The 18,003-nt window shown below is 61.5% G+C and overlaps 2 protein-coding genes across 6 annotated transcripts; one reads left to right on the top strand and one right to left on the bottom strand.

Annotated features, from left to right (window-relative positions):
* The first annotated feature begins 1,009 nt into the window (after window positions 1-1,009).
* FAM171A2 (family with sequence similarity 171 member A2) lies at window positions 1,010-11,073 on the top strand. Of its 2 annotated transcripts, none has more exons than XM_022565174.3 (8): window positions 1,010-1,221; window positions 4,540-4,767; window positions 4,997-5,089; window positions 7,439-7,597; window positions 7,677-7,856; window positions 7,957-8,073; window positions 8,195-8,321; window positions 8,920-11,073. In XM_022565174.3, exons 1-8 carry the CDS (start codon window positions 1,104-1,106, stop codon window positions 10,397-10,399), a joined length of 2,502 nt encoding a protein of 833 aa, XP_022420882.1. In that variant the 5' UTR covers window positions 1,010-1,103; the 3' UTR covers window positions 10,400-11,073. The 2 variants fall into 2 exon arrangements, with proteins under 2 accessions (XP_022420882.1, XP_089757447.1); XM_089901321.1 differs by lacking the exon at window positions 1,010-1,221 and adding an exon at window positions 1,692-2,108.
* On the bottom strand, window positions 11,040-17,785 carry GRN (granulin precursor). 4 transcript variants are annotated; one of them, XM_089901311.1, is made up of 13 exons: window positions 17,686-17,784; window positions 14,932-15,076; window positions 14,682-14,807; window positions 14,480-14,606; window positions 13,910-14,022; window positions 13,678-13,813; window positions 13,462-13,556; window positions 13,097-13,220; window positions 12,727-12,824; window positions 12,390-12,635; window positions 11,918-12,151; window positions 11,587-11,817; window positions 11,040-11,497 (listed from the first exon to the last, which is right to left on the bottom strand). In XM_089901311.1, exons 2-13 carry the CDS (start codon window positions 15,067-15,069, stop codon window positions 11,360-11,362), a joined length of 1,806 nt encoding a protein of 601 aa, XP_089757437.1. In that variant the 5' UTR covers window positions 15,070-15,076; window positions 17,686-17,784; the 3' UTR covers window positions 11,040-11,359. The 4 variants fall into 4 exon arrangements, with proteins under 4 accessions (XP_089757437.1, XP_022420884.1, XP_089757438.1 ...); XM_022565176.3 differs by having other exon boundaries at window positions 14,480-14,564; window positions 17,686-17,783; XM_089901312.1 differs by having other exon boundaries at window positions 14,932-15,087; window positions 17,686-17,739.
* Window positions 17,786-18,003: the final 218 nt, after the last annotated feature.

Genomic DNA, 18,003 nt, shown 5'->3' with positions numbered 1-18,003 from the left:
AAAGAGAAAGAGAATGAAAGAAAGAAAGGTGGTTTTGTTCACAAGCTCACAACAATGTGTCCTTATGTCAGGAGACCCAACCAGGACCTAACCAGGAGAAAAGCCTGACCTCTGGGGGACGGAGTTCCTTGCCCTAAGCATCCAGTCCTATACAGGGCACCATATTGTGAGAAAGAGGTGACAAGCCAGAGAGAACCAGGAGAGGGATGACCAGATTAGATGAGGGTTTGACCACCCAGAAGTTGAATGATGAGGACAACCAGAAACTGGGAAGAAAGAGCGCTTGGCTGGGGCCCGGGCAAGCTTCCAGTGTGGGATTCAAACGTGGGGTTCCAAGCATTATGTTTGCCCAGCGATGGATCTGCTACTACCTGGGCGGTGGTGAGCCCCCACCTCACGCTGGGCCAACAGTAGCACCATTTATTGTGCCCCTGCTCCAGTCAAGCACATGCTAGACCCTTTACGTCATTATCTCTTTTAATTGGTACAATAACCCCACGAGGTAGAGATTATTACAACTCTCATTTTAAAGGAAGGCTGTGGAGCAGAAGATTAAGTAACTAGCTTACGGCTCAAGAAGAGGCAGAAGCTAGACGAGAACCCAGACTGGGTGATTCCCAAGGGGGCTGCGCCCTACCTCCCCAACATTGAGCAGGTGTTTGTGCGGAGAGAACTGGGTAGTTCTTACAGTTTAAGGAGACACTTATGACCAACCCTTTGTGTTGTAAGCAACAGTCATTCTCCCTCTCAAAATTCTGCAACAGATTTCCGGGACTCAGGAACTCTGAGAACCCCTGTGATTGGACCCTATTCGCTACACTCCCTAGCAGCTGGGGTTCTGGGCACGCGGCGGGGGCTTCGGGGTGGGCTGTGGACAGCGAGGGGGCGGTGCCCGGAGTCCCGCGTGGTGGGGCGCCGCCTGCAGGCGGCGCTGGCGGCGGCTCCTGGCGGAGACAATCGCACTGAGCGGCCGCCGCAGCAAGAGCTGGAACGCGAGCGGGAGCCCGAGCCGCGCGGCGCGGCGCAGAACTGGGGCTGAGCGGGGCCGGCCGAGCAGGGCCGGGCGGGAGCCATGGGCCGTTAGGGCCGGGCCGAGCCCCGCGATGCCGCCGCCGAGTGGCCCCAGCGTCCTCGCGCGGCTGCTGCCGCTGCTGGGGCTGCTGCTCGGCGGCGCTTCCCGGGCTCCCGGCAAGTCGCCGCCGGAGTCCCCCAGCCCGCAGGGTGAGTGTCGGCCGGGAGGGGCAGTGATCGCGGGCCTGAGCCCCCCACCCCCGCGATCGGGCCCCCGCCCGCCATCCCCCTCTTCGCGGCGCTCGTGAATTGGGGGGTGTTCTATTCCCTGGATTTGGGTGGGGGGAGCTAGGCGACCTGGGGTCCTCGCTTACGGGGGAGAGGAGGGAGGGAGAGGGAGACCGCCGGGCGGGGGTCTCGGGGAGACACAATGGGGAGGGCGGGGGTCCCTAGGCTCCGCGCCGTCGCCCCCTCCCGCCTTGTTTTTCTCCCTCCTGGTCCGCGAGGCGCTGCTGCCTGAGCCATTGTCTATCGAAGACACCCGCCCAGGGGCGGGCTGGGGCGGCCGCCCGCTCTGCAGCCCCCAGCGGGTTCCTCGCTCCCGACCCGGCTGGGTGGGAGCCCAGGCAGCGGCTGCCACCCTGGGCCCGGACGGGGGCTGGGCGCCTAGAGCTGGGTTTGAAGGGGGGAGGGGAGAGGGGGAGTGGGTGAGGCGGTGGGCGGATCGGCTGCTCGAATGGGGTTCTTCGTCCCGGAGTCTGACAGCCCCCAGACGGCCTCCCAGGTTCAGAATTTGGGGTGCACCAAAGAAACGCTGATGGGCCCATGATGGAGGAGGGGCTGCAGTTGGGGGGCTGTCTGGAAAAAGAGGTACGTTGTGATTCCCAGCTCAAGGCGCATGGCAGGGCTGTGGTGGCGGAGCCATGCTGAGCTGGCTAACTGGCCGTGGACAGTGCCGGCTGGGAGGGCAGGTGCCTGGGTCCCCGTCCAGCAGGCCTCCAGCCACTCCTGTCCGCAGCACCCCCCCAGGTCACCCCCTCCTCATCTCACCTCTGCATCGCAGTGGAGGAGACCCTCCCAGCGCCTCACGGGCCCAGGTGGGTGTGTGAGGTGGGAGCAGGGCGGGCTCCTGTAGCGGGAGAGGTGGGAGAGCCGGACCGTGACTCCCTGCCGACGCCTGGGTTCTCAGGGGCCTCCACCCACTCCAGCCCGCGCCCGCCTCCCAGCCCCTGGCCACGCACCCCAGCCACTGTTCTCCCCACGCCTGCCTCTTAGCCCCATCCCTGCTCTCCACTCTTCGCCTTTCCACCAAGGAGCTGACAGGAAAAGCAGGGCGGGGGGGGGCGTTGGATGAGGGAAGTGGGGTCCGGATGAAGGGAGGGGGTCGGATTTCCTCCTGGAATGAGGCAGGGCTGAAGCCTGGACAGGCGGATCCTGTATGGAATGTCAGGCTTTGAGGAATGGGGAAGGATCTCCTCGGCTTCAGTCTTCCCTGCTCCCTGCAGGAGGGGAGGCTTTGATGGGTAGGAAGGGGCCCTGTTTTTTCAGGAAACCTCTCCCTCAAGACCTGCACCTTAGGGGAGGTGGCCCAGGGAATTGGCTGGAATAGAGCCAGGAGAGAGGGTTCTCCCAGGCCACTAGCTGGGGGCCCAAGTTGAGGGAAAGGGGGAAGGGCACCTGCCCACCCCCTCCCCAGCTTGGCACTGATGCCTCCTCAGGCCTTACCTGCCCACCCCTGTGTTATTCCCTAAGCCCCCTCCCCTTTGCTAATGCTCTGGCCCTTGAACCCAAGGCATTCCTTCAAATGACCATATTCCAGACTCCTGGGTCCCGTCTTCCCAGCTGCTCTATACAGCTGCTCCTAGCCTGGGGTAGGAGTGGGGAGTCCGCAGGCCCCTCTAGCTTCTCAAAATTCCTGCTGGGTGGCCGGGAGAGGGGGTGGTGGTGCGGGGAGGCTACCAGTTCCCCGGAGAACCAGAAAGCAGGAAAGGTTCGAGTGTGTGCAGCCACCCACCGAGTTGGGCTCTGGCCTGGGAAGCGACAGGGAGGTGGGCTCAGGCGAACAGCTGGATGGGATGCCAAGGGCAGGCGTGGTGCTGGCCCTGGGGTTGGTTGAAAGCCTGAGACAAGACACCTGTCGCTGTTGAATGTCAGACTCCACCCGTGAGGCCCCGTGACCTCCACATGCCCTGCTGCCCTCGGCTCCGGGGTCTTCCTCCTGTACCTGGCCTCTCCTAGGTTTGTGTCTAGCACCCAGCCCACTCCCCACCTCCCTCCTGGGCCCCACACTGAGGCCTCTGTACCTTTCCAGGCATGACACCCACTCCCATTATTGGCAGCAAGGTAGGGGTGAGTCACATTCTTGAGGAGGGGCTGTGCTGAGTGGGAAGAGGTAGATGGTGCTGTGGATCAGAGAGGCTGCCTGCAGAATCCATGAGAACAACTCAAGGCTGGTCCCTACCCTGTCATCCCATCTGAGCTCGGGACACCTGCAGGCCAACCTGGCCAGACCATCTTGAGGCCAGGGGTAGGGGTGGCTGGAAAGAAAGACTTGGACTTCCCTTCCCAGCCTCCTCCACACTGGTTACCCTTGGGCCTGGGTCGGCCCCCCCAGATCTCCTTCCCCTTGCCAGGGCCCCAGCTCTCTGCCCATCTCCTGGGAGGAATGAGGGCGTTGCCATGGTGACTGACTGTAGCTGACCAGCTGGGAGGGGGCTGGCAGTCCATGTGAGGGGGAGGGGTCAGGAGGTACTTGTTTGGCCTTAGGGGTTGTGTGAGTCCCTAAATCTGAAGGGAAACAGGTGTGTGCAAAGGATTCTGGGCAGAGGATGAATGATGGGAATGGCCAACCTGCTGGTGTCCCCTTCTCAGTTTTTTCTTGAGAACCCAAACTCTGACCCAACCCCCCTTCCTCCCTTCCAAATGGCTGAAACTTGACCGCTCTCCTCTCCACTTGCAGATCCCTGGTTCTCCGGTTATTCATCCTTTCTCAGCCCTCCTTCCCTCTCCTCTCCCTGACACCAGCCCCATAGGGTCCAGTGGTTAAGAATTCGGGTCTAGAGACAGACTCCCTGGTTTGGATCCCAGATCTCCCACTTTACTGTAGTACAAGTATCTAAACTCTTTGAGCCTCAGTTTCCGTATGGGCTAAGACATCGAGTCTAATACATCACTGACTGTAAGCTACACCATTATTTATTTCATGTGCCAGTAAAAGAGGGAAAAAAATGCTGCCAATTATGATTATGACATATCGATCATAGGTGTAGCCTGAATCCAGAAGTGTTAAAATGTCAAAATGTGGATGTGTCAGACTTGATGAAATATGCTAATAGTACCACCTACCTCACCGGCTGATGTGAGGTTTAAATGAGGGCTCTATAAATGCTGGCTCTTATAATACCTTGTCTAGCCTGGGCCCCAAAGCCGCGCCCAACCCACAGCCCCCTCCTCTGATCTCGAGGCTCCGCCCAGTTCTCTCATGCCTCCTCCTTCCTCCTCACTCCCCTCACCCCATCTTGCCCACAGAGATTCTGATCAAGGTGCAGGTGTACGTGAGCGGGGAGCTTGTGCCCTTGGCCCGGGCCTCAGTGGATGTATTTGGGAACCGGATGCTGCTGGCCGCCAGCACCACGGATTCAGAGGGCGTGGCCACAGTGCCCCTCAGCTACCGCTTGGGCACCTGGGTGCTGGTCACTGCTGCCCGCCCTGGCTTCCTCACCAACTCTGTGCCCTGGCGTGTTGACAAGCTGCCCCGTGAGTGCAGGGGCAGCTGGAGGGGGTGGGGAGCAGCTGACCCCATCAGCCCCTTCCCAAAATAGTCCTTGGGGGCGGAGAGGGCAGGCTTTCCAGCAGCTGCTGTCTGGGCTGGGGCATGCACAGGGGGCTCAGGGAGGACGAAGCCACTGGGATTCAGATGGCTGGCGGGAGTGCCAGCCTGGGGGGGGGGGCTTTCTCTGGAGCTGACAGACCATCCCTCCTGCAGTGTACGCGTCAGTCAGCCTCTACCTGCTGCCCGAGCGGCCGGCCACCCTCATCCTCTATGAGGACCTGGTGCACATCCTCTTGGGCTCTCCTGGTAAGACTCCCCGCTCTCCACTCCCCCACCCCTCCGCCCACACCAGCTCCTCTTCCCTCTCCCTGACTGGGTATAGAGAACTTCGCCTGCCACATGTTAGCTGGGTACCCTTGGGCAAATCACTTAACCTCTCTGAGCCTTAGTTTGTTCGTCTGTAAGATGTGAACAATTGATAGCGTCTACATCGTCAAGTTTAGGTGAGGGTTAAATATCATCAAGCATGTGAAAAGCTTCATAGAAGGTGGTCAGTAAATGTTGATTGTTACTGGGGCTTCTCGTGGTTTCTATTCTCCCTCTACTCCTACCATTAGAATTCCCATTTCCTGCCACCTCATCTTCAGTGGATCCACACGTATTTCTTGTGCACCTACTGGGTGCCTGGCTATGTCAGAAGGCAGGGTCATTCCACTGGCATAGAACACCTATCAAGTGCAAGGACTGGAGCAATCCCACAGTGGCCCTTGCCCACCCACCAGGCTTTCCGTCTCACCCAACCAATACTTCCTGCAGCACCTGTGCTGTGCCAGGCATTGTCTCCGGTGCTGGGGAATAATGGTAAGGAAGAGCAGAGCGGCCCCCCCACCTGGTGGAGTTCCCGGACGACTAGGAAGACAGACAGAGCATTGCAAACGCTGAGATAATTACAGATCAGGCAGGGCAGGGGAGCGGAGGGCAGCTGCTTTCAATGCTGAGAGGACCCTCACGTGGGAGAATAGCAGGGTGAGGGGATTTGGCGAAGGGAGCTGTGGGACGCGGCGGCTCGGGAGTTGAAGGGGGAGCAAAGGCACCTTTGCTGGAGAGGAATCAAGATGCAGGGGCAGAAGGGGACCGTGAGGGTGCAGGGGATGCTCTGGTCTGGCTATGCAGGATGGGGACGTGGTGCAGACTGGTTGACGAAGCCAGGCAGAGGGTAAATTCCATCTGGCTAGTACTAGGGAGCCACTGTGGGTTCTGGAGGGAGAGCCTCCCCTCCCCAATTAATATTCTTATCTTGAGCCCTTGTCCCCAATTACTTTTCTGGTTTGCTCCTCTTCCTCTCTCTGATCCTGAACCAGAGGCTTCTAAGATGTCTTTGGAGGTTTCTAAAATGCCAAACGAACCCGAGCTTAAACCCTCCCACGGCTCCCACTGCTTTTGGCAGAAAGCCTAGACTCCTTCACAAAGCTGGCAGCGCCCTCCAGGGCCTGGCACAGTCACCTGCAGTGCCCCGACCAGCGAGCCGCCTCGTGCCCCTGGGCCTTTCTCCTGTCAGTCCTCCTGGAAGTCCCTTTCCACTTTCTTTCCTGGCTGACTCTTACTCACACTGCAGGGCTCCACAGGGCATTCCCGAGCTGGGCAGGCCAAGCTCCCCTTGCACCACGCTATTTTACCACCGAGGCAGGATGGAACGGTGGGTGAGAGGAGGGGCCCTGGCACCAGACTGCCTGGGCTTCAATCAGGCTCCAGTGACCTTGGGCAAGTTACTGAACTTCTCCCGCCTCCATTTCTGCATCTATAAAATGGGGCTGATAATAAAGGCACCTACCTCAGGGACTGTTGTGCTAATTTCAGGGGTTAATATAAGTAACCTGCTTAGAACAGTGCCAGCATATCTTAAAGCTTAATAAATGTTAGCTATCACCATATTATATTGGAATACTGTTTATACATCCCCTCTGCTCCAAGCCAGCCAGCCAGCCAGCCAGACAGACACACACACACACACACACACACACACACACCCTAAGCTGTCAAATGCAGTAGCCACATGTGGCTATTTACATTTGAATAAATTAAAAGTTCATTAAACTTTTTAGAATTAAAAATAAATGCAGTTCCCCAGTCGCACTAGCTACGTGTCAAGTGCTTAACAACCCTGTGTGTCTAGTGGGTACTGTTACAGGCAGCAGGACACAGAACATTTCCATCCGTAGCAGGAAGTTCTGACGGGTACCGTAATGAACAGTGACGCACTAGACTGTGAACTTGAAGGCAGGGAATTGTAAATTGCATCTTATTCCGCTTTGTATCCTCAGCACCTAACACAGTGCCTGCCACACAGTAGGCAATAATAATTGTTTGAGGACCTGAACCTCGTCATTTTATAAATTAACATGGAAAGAGTGTTTCCGAGAGAGCAAGTAACTTGCTCGGGGCTCACACAGCCAGGACCAGAAGATTACAGGTCCATGTCCCTTCTAGGTTATCATTCTAAGCCTGCCCAGTTCTCTCCCCAAGTCACCACCCTTCGTGGCCTTCCCAAGTGGCCTAACCCATTGGCTTCCCTTCTCTTTAGATAATTGCTTTCTGCTCTGGTCCCTGGGGACCCTTGTCCCTAGCCAGGCCACTGCAGCCCCTCTTTCCATCCAGGTGCCCGCTCCCAGCCCTGGGTGCAGTTCCAGCGCCGGGCTGCCCGCCTACCTGTCAGCTCTACCTACAGCCAGCTCTGGGCCTCGCTCACGCCTGCCAGCACCCAGCATGAAATGTGGGCTTTCCCTGCCTTCCTGGGCACGGAGGCCTCCAGCTCAGGTATGCTGGGTGCCAGCCATGGAAGGGATGTTCCCCCCACCAGGATTTAGCCCTCATCCCTTGTGTCCCCTTCCTGCAGGCAATGGCTCCTGGCTGGAGCTGATGCCCGTGGCTGCTGTGAGCGTGCACCTGCTGGCAGGTAATGGGACAGAGGTGCCGCTCTCAGGCCCCATTCACCTGTCCCTGCCTGTGCCCTCGGAGCCTCGTGCCCTCACCGTGGGCACCAGCATTCCAGCCTGGAGGTTCGACCCCAAGAGTGGTGAGTGCCTCAAGGAGGTGCAGGTGCTAGAGTTTGGGGAAAGAAAGTAGGACTTAAGTTGGGGGGACACTGAGTTTGATGAAACCCTTGCCTCTCCCAGGGCTGTGGGTACGCAATGGCACTGGTGTGATCCGGAAGGAAGGCCGGCAGCTCTACTGGACCTTCATCTCCCCTCAGCTGGGCTACTGGGCGGCTGCCATGGCCTCCCCCACGGCTGGTGAGAGTGGGGGGACAGCAGGGGTGGTGGGTGGTAGAAAGGGAGGCTGGGAGAGTGGACTCCTTCTGAACGGCAGGAGGGACATCCACACCTGGCAATGCTAAGCTCTTGCCCCGCACAGGGCTGGTCACCATCACGTCGGGCATCCAGGACATCGGCACCTACCACACCATCTTCCTGCTCACCATCCTGGCAGCCCTGGCCCTGCTGGTGCTCATTCTGCTGTGTCTGCTCATCTACTACTGCCGGTGAGTGCCCCGCATCCCCTCCGACTGCTTCCCAATCCCCCAGCCTCCTCTCATCCCAGGCACTGACTGAGGCCAGCTCCATGCCTGGTCTTGTGCTGGGTGCTCAAGGCCCCAAAGATGCATAAAACACAACTTTGATCCTCAAGGACCGACAGGAAAGCACTGCATATGCACATGCAAAGACCGAAAGACGGGGGAGAGGAAGCAGGAGCTGCAGGCCAGGCCCCTCCAGGGACACTCTGCAGCTGCGTCTACCGCCCAGCCCTCACTTTCAGGGGTCCTCAGGCCACACATGCCCCTGGGTGGCTTAGGTGCTTCTCCCCGGCTCTCACTGCACCTGCTATGTCCCAAGGAGTGCAGTTTATGCTGAGGGAGGCCCAAATGGGCACAGCTGCTGGCTGCTCCCCCCACAGACGCTCAAGCTCTTTCCGCACACCTCTCCCAGGACCCATCTGTGCTCCCCAACCTCTCTCTTGAGTCCCAGGCACTGTCCCCACCCCTCCAACTGTATCCATCCCCCATCTTCCAACTGCGGGTTTAGGGAGCTGCTCTGGCCTCCACCCTTTCCTGACGGTCCCGCTCGGCCCCCTGTCTCCAGGAGGCGCTGCCTGAAGCCGAGGCAACAGCACCGCAAGCTGCAGCTCTCCGGGCCCTCTGACGGTAACAGACGAGACCAGGCCACCTCTATGTCCCAGCTGCATCTCATCTGTGGGGGACCCCTGGAGCCAGCCCCGTCGGGGGATCCCGAGGCTCCGCCTCCAGGCCCCCTCCACTCAGCCTTTTCCAGCTCCCATGACTTGGCCGCCTCCCGGGACGACTTCTTCCGTGCCAAGCCGCGCTCCGCCGGCCGCCCAGCCGCCGAGCCTGCGGGTGCCCGCGGGGGCGAGGGCGCCGGGCTCAAGGGCGCCCGCTCCGTCGAGGGTCCCGGCGGGCTGGAGCCAGGCCTGGAGGAGTACCGGCGGGGCCCCCCGGGGACCGCGGCCTTCCTGCAGGAGCCGCCCTCGCCGCCACCGCCCTTCGAGCACTACCTGGGCCACAAGGGGGCGGCCGAGAGCAAGACCCCCGACTTCCTGCTGTCTCAGTCGGTGGACCAGCTGGCGCGGCCGCCGTCGCTCAGCCAGGCGGGGCAGCTCATCTTCTGTGGCTCCATCGACCACCTTAAGGACAGCGTCTACCGCAACGTCATGCCCACCCTGGTGATCCCCGCGCACTACGTGCGCCTCGGCGGCGAGGCGGGCGCAACGGGGGCGAGCGACGAGCCGGCCCCGCCCGAGGGCGCGGCCCCCGGCCCGGCGCGCCCTTTTCCCCAGCCCGACCCCCAGCGCCCGCTGATGCCGGGCCACTCGGGCGCGGGGTGCGAGGGCGGCGGGGGTGGCGGCAGCGAGGGCTGGGGGAGTGGGCGCTCGGCACCGGTCAGCGGCTCGGTCACCATCCCGGTGCTGTTCAACGAGTCGACCATGGCGCAGCTCAACGGGGAGCTGCAGGCGCTGACCGAGAAGAAGCTGCTCGAACTGGGCGTGAAGCCTCACCCGCGCGCCTGGTTCGTGTCCCTCGACGGGCGCTCCAACTCGCAAGTGCGCCACTCCTACATCGACCTGCAGGCGGGCGGCGGCGGCCGCAGCACCGATGCCAGCCTGGACTCGGGCGTCGACGTGCACGAGGCGCGGCCGCCGCGCCGGCGGCCCCTGCGGGAGGAGCGGGAGCGCACTCCTGCTGCCGCCCCGCCGCCGCCGCCGCCGCCGCCGCCGCCGCCCGCGCCCCCGCGCCTGGCGCTCAGCGAGGACACGGAGCCGAGCAGCAGCGAGAGCCGCACGGGCCTCTGCTCCCCGGAGGACAACTCGCTGACACCGCTGCTGGACGAGGTGGCGGCGCCCGAGGGCCGGGCGGCCACGGTACCCCGGGGGCGGGGCCGCAGCCGCGGGGACAGTTCCCGCAGCAGCGCCAGCGAGTTGCGGCGCGACTCGCTCACCAGCCCGGAGGACGAGCTGGGGGCGGAAGTGAGCGACGAGGCGGGCGACAAGAAGAGCCCGTGGCAGCGGCGGGAGGAGCGGCCGCTCATGGTGTTCAACGTCAAGTAGCACCCGGCCTGGCGCCGCCTCCGGGCCGGCCCCCGCCGCCTCCGCCCGGGCCCGCCCCTAGGGTGCGTGCTCCGGGGGGCCGCGGGGCCTCTCGCCCTTAGCCCCCAGCCCCGGCCTGGAAAGATGCCCGGGGGCCTGCGGAGCTGTCCGGTGGTATGTGCTGGGTAATGTCTTGGGAGGGACCCGTGTCTGCCTCCGAGAGGGAGGTGGGAGGGGTCCAGACCCCCGATGGGAGGTGCTGGGGAGGAGGGCTGGGGGGGGGGAAGCAGTGCCTGTATAAACGTGGCTGTACATAGAAAGCTCTATCGTGGGAAAGCAGGAGGGGCACCTGGGCCTCAGCTGCTAGTGTGAGGGCTGGTAAGGGAGGGGCGTTCTAGTGGACCCCTGGGAGGGGAGGGGTGCCGCTTGCGGACTAGCCCACCTCTGGGCTACGATGTCACATGGCTGGAGGCTGGGGCGGCTCTGGGGACTAGGGAATAATGTGATGGGATCGCTGTGGGCAACAGCAAATATAAAACTGGTGAGATAAACTTCTGTGTGTCTTTCTGTGAGGTGGGGGAAATGCGGACACTGGATGGGGGCCTTGGCTCCAGGGTCCCCTGGGGAGGGCAGGCAGGGTGGCCAAATCAGACACTGTTAAGAAAGTGTACAAACTTTACTGCAGCGTGCACACACACACACACACACACGCACACCTGTGGATAGGGAACAGCACCTGGCCACAGGGTCCACAGAAATGGGGGGAGGGGATGGCAGCTGGAAACGTGGCTTTTGCCACAGCCCTCGTTGGGATAGGGAGGGCCTTAGACTGAGGCCCCGCCTCCCAGGGTGACAGGGGTACTCAGAAATGGGGGTCTGGGAGACTGTGGCGGCGGAGAGGTGCTGGGGAGGCCTGAGCAGTGGGCACCCTCTGAGCAGGGTCCCAAAGGCCGCGGAGTGTCTTCAGTCCTCAGTCCCTCCTCACGGCAGCTGCCTCGGGGCCGGGTCCCTCTGAGGAGCGTCCCAGCGGAGGGCTTCCCAGAGCAAACACCTGGTGCCCTTGGCCCCGCAGCGGAAGCCAGAGGGACAGCAGTGACGCCTGTCCGCACAACACGTGCCCTGGATGGTGGGAGTGGGGGGCAAGAGTTGCGCGTGGCAGGACCCGGCCCAGGCCCACACCCGGCCCCAGGGCGGGGGGTGGCACTGACCTGGCGGTAGGGACAGCAGGCCCAGCCCCCTCGGCTGTCTCGGCAGCAGGTTTGGTTATCGTGGCAGAAGTGCCCCTCCCCACAGTCCATGTTCCCCACACCCACGTGCCGGCCGCGGTCCAGGTGGGCAGCAGGGCGGGAAGAGTCCACCTCCTTCTCGCAGGATCGGGCCTTCACGTTGCAGGTGTACCCAGCCGGGCAGCAGTGCTGGCGGTCCTCACAGCACACGGCCTGGGGGACAAAGGGGCATTACACTCTCGACCACCTAACGTCCCCCCACCTGGGACTGGACTCCCCTGTCCTGTCCGGAAGCAGGCAGGTGGGCACTCACGTGTGGCAACTGGCAGCAGGCCCAGCCCCCGCTCAGGCTCGGGCAGCAGGTCTGCCCCACCGGGCAGCTGGTGTGCTGGTCACAGCCCATGTCTCTGGAGTGGGACAGGGAAGCCCGGCGGGCAGGCAACTTGGCCAGTCCGGTCACCACCTTGTTCCCCCTCTTACAGGGCCCCCCAGCCAAACACGTGTAACCCTGGGGGCAGCAGTGCTGGCGGTCTGAGCAGCAGACAGCCTGGGGAGGCGGCAGAAAAGGGTGATCTAGGAAGCTACTACGGGACGGAGCGCTGACCCCCCGCTGCCTCCACTCTGCCTCTCCTGCTCACAGCTCCTCCAGCTGGGAATGACTCTGACTGAGCTGGTGCCACCCGTGGGCCAGGCAGAGGGCAGGAGAGCAAGGCAACAGGAGCCTGGCCATGTGCTCAGGCCAAGACACCGTCCCTCCCCCCAATACTCTCCCCCTTTCCATGCACCTCTGGGACAGGACAGCAGCCCCACTCCCCAGACGTGAGTCGACAACAGGTATTGGAGGAGGGACAGCTGGTGACGTTATCACAGGGGACATCATTCTCCACGGCTCGGGGGTCCGGCAGGCTGACGTGGGCTGGGGCCTTCCTCATCCAGGGCACCCGGCGGGCCCCCTGTTCACAGGTACCCTTCTCTGTGTCACACCTAAACCCGGCCGGGCAGCAGTGCACGTGGTCCTCACAGCACACAGCCTAGGGTGGAGGGAGAGGGGACGGTGGGCCTGGGGGGCCTAGCTGGCTGCCACCCTCTGCTCAGCCCAGGCCACTCACCGCTCCTCGGTACCTGGGCAAAAGGGCAGCAGCCCCAGGCCCCGGACAGCAGGCGGCAGCAGGTGTAGTCATCGGGGCAGCTCACCTCCATGTCACACTTCACCTCCTGGACTGTGAGGCAGGCAAGGAGGATGGGTCAGCAGTGGCGCTGGGAACCCTCGGGGGTGCCCTCCCTTTGTCAGTTCCACAGCTAGAACCGGATGTGAAGGATGGAGGGTACCGCTCAGGCCACCCCGGCAGTGCTCCTAAGGCGAGGCCCAATGTGGACGAAAGAGGGCTGTCCCTGCCCTGGCCCCTCCGCGCGGCCATCAGTCCCCAGCCCCATTTCTGCTCACTCCTCATGGTGCAGGTGGAATGGCGGCGTCTGCCGCCTCCCCCGGTACCTGCGTGTGCGGGCAGCTTGATGAGGAGGTCCGTAGCATTCTCCTTGGAGAGGCACTTACTCTGGATCAGGTCACACACAGTGTCCTGGGGGCAGCAGTGCAGGTGGTCGGAGCAGCAGATGGCCTGGGTGAAGGCGAAGTGGTCTTTGGGATTTCCAGTCTCCCTAGAGCTCAGGGAGCAGCCAGGCCGACAGCTGGCACTGCCCCAATCCCCCACTAGGGGGTGGCATGAGTCCTGAGCAGCCAGGCTCCCAGCCAGCCACCAGCCAGCTAGCCCCACCCCTTGGAGTCCCTGCCTGGTAGGTAGGTGTCCAGGCCAGATGGCTGTGGACACACAGCCCAACTGGCTACAGCCCCTCACTCACACTGGGCATCGGGCAGCAGCCATACTTTCCACTGGGCAGCTTGCAGCAGGTAGAACCATCAGGGCACTGGGACTGTGCGTCCGGGCACAAGACCACTGGAAGGAGAGAGAAAGGTGAGGGGCAGCCAGGGTGGAGGGGAATGTCCCCCCAGCTAGGAGTTAGATGAGGCCTCTCCTCGCTCCCAGCTCACACCCCGACACTCTCCCACCTCCTTACCTGGCCTTTTAGTCTTTTGGGCAGGGATCTTCTTTGCCAGGGGGTGGGTGCCTGTGGCCGTGAGGCAGAGGCCACGAGCCAGGTCACAGGAGGTGCCATGAGGGCAGCAGTGCACCTTGTCTTCACAGCAAGAAGCCTGAGAAGAGATGGCCCTGACTATGTCTTTGCTCCCTCCAGCCCTTCCTCTGCCCCCACTGCCCTCCTCCCTCCCCCCATCTTCCCAAACTTGTACCTGGGGCATGGGGCAGCATCCCCATGAGCCATCAGGCATACTGCAGCATGTGGAGGAATTGGGGCATTCGAACTGTCTGTCGGGGCACTGGACGGCACCCAAGGGCTTGGTATCTGTGGACGGGATGACCCAGGATTCCACCCAGTCAGTGAAGGTCATTCCTCCCACCACTCAAGGAGCTGCTGGCACCAGATCCTGCAGGCCCAGCTACAGGAGGATTCGGGGGCTGGCACTAGGGCTCAGGGCTCCCCCAGGCTTTCCTAACCCACTGTCCCCCAAGCCAGTCCTTGCCCCAGCAATATGGCACAGGGCAGAGGCATCCACTGACTGGGTAGGCCTTAAACCAGGCCAGCTTGACCTCTCCCCGCCCACACAATGCTTGGCCGCGGGTCTGGAGTCTTACATTCTCTCCTGAGCCCTCCTCGCCCCCGTGCTGCCCCTCTCTCCAGAGCAGGGGGTCTGCTTAGCATAGACATCACGTGAATGAGGACACGAGGGCAGGAATCAAGGTCACCCAGCTGGCTGCACTCCTGGGTGCTCCAGGCTCTATGTGCGGCCCATCTGGCTCACCTGATCTTTGGAAGCAGGACCGCCCGTCAGCACTGCAGTGGAAGCCCTGGGGGCAGCAGTGGTGGCCATCCCCGCATGACACGGCCTGTGGGACACAGAGATGCCTTCGCTGGCTAGGCCCATTTCCCTGAGGGTGGGAAGAGGGTGCAGGAAAAGTGTAAACGCAGACCCAAGTCCTCCATCGACCTAATGGCACCCTCACCTCTGGGAACGGGCAGCAGCTGGAGGTCCCCGAGACAGTGAGGATGCAGGAGTAGCCAGGCGAGCAATGGGCGTCGGTCTGGCACGGTGTGCCCAGATGCCGGCTCAGCGCCGTGGGCCACTTGTCCTGGGAAGCGAGAGGAAGGGATAAACCGAAGGACCCGAGCCCGGCCCCCTCCTCTGGCCAATCCAAGATGAACCTTTGGGAAATCCCAGGCTGCTAGCTCTTGCCTGGGCCGAAGGGCACTCACCGGAACGGGATTGCAGCAGCTGTAGGTAGCTCCTCTCAGGTCCAGGCAGCAGGCCACAGGGCAGAGCTGACCGTCTGGGCACTGTGTTCCAGCCACCAGCCCTGTCACTAAGGCCACCCAGCTCACCAGAGTCCACATGGTCCACCTGCAAAATCCCTAGAGGCATTTGGCAACCAGCTGAAGCCCAGGCCACCCTCGATTCTGGGCCCAGTCACTCCCCCCGCCCCAGGCCCAGGCCTAGCTGAGCCTCCCCAGCCACACCCTGTCCAGACAGGAAGAAGGATGCGGGGCCTGAGATTCAGTTTCCTACATGTGTCCTGTGTGGGTGTCACACGTGCACCGGCGCGTGTACACCCATGAGCATGAATGCTGGCATGAGCACGTGTGTGAATCTGTGTCCCCACATGTGGCCTAACACCTGAGTCTCTGTGGCTGAGTGTGTAGAGACGTGGGTATGTGAGAGTCAGGAAGATTTGTGGGTTTTGTGGGTCTGATCTGTGGGGACGTGGACCACCTCCGAGGGGTGGTGAAGGCATCAGTAGCCATGAGAGGACAGGGAAGGGGTGCAAGGAGGGAGTCTCCCCTTGAAGAAAAGCCAGGGTTCCACTTCCCGAGCCAGCCCCTCTAGATGCCCGATGCTGTGCTCACACCTGCACCCTGCTAAGGCCTGTTGGCGGGGGAAGGGGAGGGGAGGGGGGGACACTTGATGACATTGGCAACCACGGGGTTGAGAAAGTTGTGAAAAAGGAAGTAGGGTGCCGGTGGAGTCTGGGCTGCCTTCCCCAGAGGCCAGCCACCACCTGCCCACTGACTGTCGCCTCCCCACCCAAGGAAGGGGATACACAGGCTGAGTCAACCTTTGGGACACCTGTGTTCTAAGGGCCCCCCAGTACCACCAGGCCCTTTCAAAATCCCCAAACATACCCCCTTCCCTTCCCCCCACCTCTCCCTGCCCTGGAGCCGAAACCCAGCTGCATGTGGGGAGACCACGTGTGCCCACTGGGCTGCCGATCTGCATCATTAGAGGGAAGTAAGCCTCGGTCTCTGGAAGGGAGCAGGCTTTCACTTCTTAAACAACTCTTCCCCAAGCTCAGCCAGCCCTGCTAGCTCAATGGGGTGGGCCCAGGAGATGTTACTCTGCCTAGAGGGGCCAAAACAGTCATGTTTGTTGAGCCTCTTAGGAGCCAGTGACAACACTCTACATTATTTTCTTTCTTCTTTGCAACAACTGTCCAAAGTAGAAATTATTACCTTTACTTTTCAAAGGAGGAAACTGAGGCTCAGAGATGTGAAGTAACTCCCCCCTGTCATATATCAAGACATAGAGATCACAGGCTTTGATGGCTCCAGACTACACTGGACCTGGGTTCATTTCACAAGTGGACCATGGGTAGTGCCTGGGAATGGGACCCCAAACCCCAGGAGGATAGAGGCCTGGGGTCCAAGCTGAGAAGAGGGGCAGAAGCGCTTCCTGGACAGGTGGACCAGGCCAGGACAGAAACACAGAGTATGGGGCTGCCTGGATACTGCACATGGGTCCTAGTCCTACAACTGCCACCGTTGACTATGAGAGCCCCAAAAGTTGCTCCCTGTCTTTGGGCCTCAGTTCCGCATTAGTCTGTGTGTGGACACTGCACACTTTGTATGGCAGGGAATCGCACACACCCAGTCACTCACATCCTCTCTCCCTCACCTGGTTTTCCTCAGTGCCCCCTCTCCAGCTCAAAGACCATCCCCAGGAGGCCATCTCCTGGCCAGGTAAGGCTGAAGAAGACTGGTCCTGGACTGAGGCCCCTTTCACCCTCTACACCGATGCCCACAGCCCCCCACCCTGCAAGGCATCTACAGCTGGCCGCTGTAGGAGTGCCTGTCTGCACACATCTCAGACTACTCAGCACCCTAGTGATTCATTTACATATATTCTCCTCCCTGTGTATCCTGAGGTTCAGGAGTAGAGTGTATGCTTCTACCGAATATACGTGCATGCACGCGCCCAAACACACTCAGGACCAGGGATGGGGGAGGAGGGGACCCAAGTCCTCTCAGCAGGGTTCCAAGTGGTGGCCTCTCTCCTCCTCCCCACCCTACACTGCCACCGCAGAGAGGGACAGGAACCTCTTCAAGCCCCCAGATCCGTCATCTTCCACTAGGGGGCAGCCCCCAACTCCGAGTGTCAGGAGAGAGAGATTCCCAAAAGGTGAGCCAACCCAGCAGCGAGAGAGCAGGAAAAAGTGGCAGGGGGAGGCGGAAGTTAGCTCGTCCCACCCCCACCCCCGCGAGAGGAAGTGAGAGAGAGCCAGACACAACCGAGGGGTTCAGTCACCACTCCCAACTCCCTACTGTCTTTGAGGAGGCCAGCGTCTCAAGCCCCGTTCCCAGCCCTCCGAGCTCGGGGACCATGGGCGGGCGCCTCGCCGGCTCCCGGCCGCCGCGGGGACTACCCACCAGCACCACCACCAGCACCTGCCGACGGGGGCGGAGTCGGCTCCAGAACGGAGTAGTCTCTGCTCTGGGGGAAGGGGCTGCAGGCCCCAGGGGTGCTGCAGAGGGAGAAAGTCGCTTCTAATGGGAATCACTGCAGTTACTGCTTATTCCCACCACCCATAAAACCCCTTCCAGTGCATCGGAGTTTCTCTAAGGGAGTCTTTTCTTGTCTCCCTGATGAAACTACAGAGGAGCCTGAAGCCCCCACCTCCTCCCGGCTGGGCCCCTGGGAAGGAGCAAGCGAGAGGTCTACGCAGCCACTCTCCTTACCTGCGTCGGGGTCGGCGATCCCTGGGGAGCTGCGACCGGGCAGCTCACCAACTTGGCCCCCTCGGCGCGTTGGCCCACCCACCTCTGTTTCCATTGGCCAGGTGTCCGGGCTGTCGCACTCCCATTGGCTCCTCGTCGACGTAAAGGCGGGGCCAACCTGGGAGGCTGTGCTGCTTTTCCTGCTCAATTCACTCTCCTCCCTCCCTTCCTCTCTCTCCCCAACCCCCCATTTCTAGGGATCATGTGATTAGGCAATCATGTGATGCCGTCGCCGGCTAAGCCTACCTGCTGGTGCCCGCCTCGCTGCCTCCCGCAGCC

The sequence above is a fragment of the Delphinapterus leucas genome, chromosome 19 (genome assembly GCF_059928025.1).
Source record: "Delphinapterus leucas isolate spDelLeu-1000000601 "Yukka" chromosome 19, BTC_Dleu_Yukka2, whole genome shotgun sequence".
Classification (NCBI taxonomy): Eukaryota; Metazoa; Chordata; class Mammalia; order Artiodactyla; family Monodontidae; genus Delphinapterus; species Delphinapterus leucas.
This window is presented reverse-complemented; position numbering and strand designations above follow the sequence as displayed.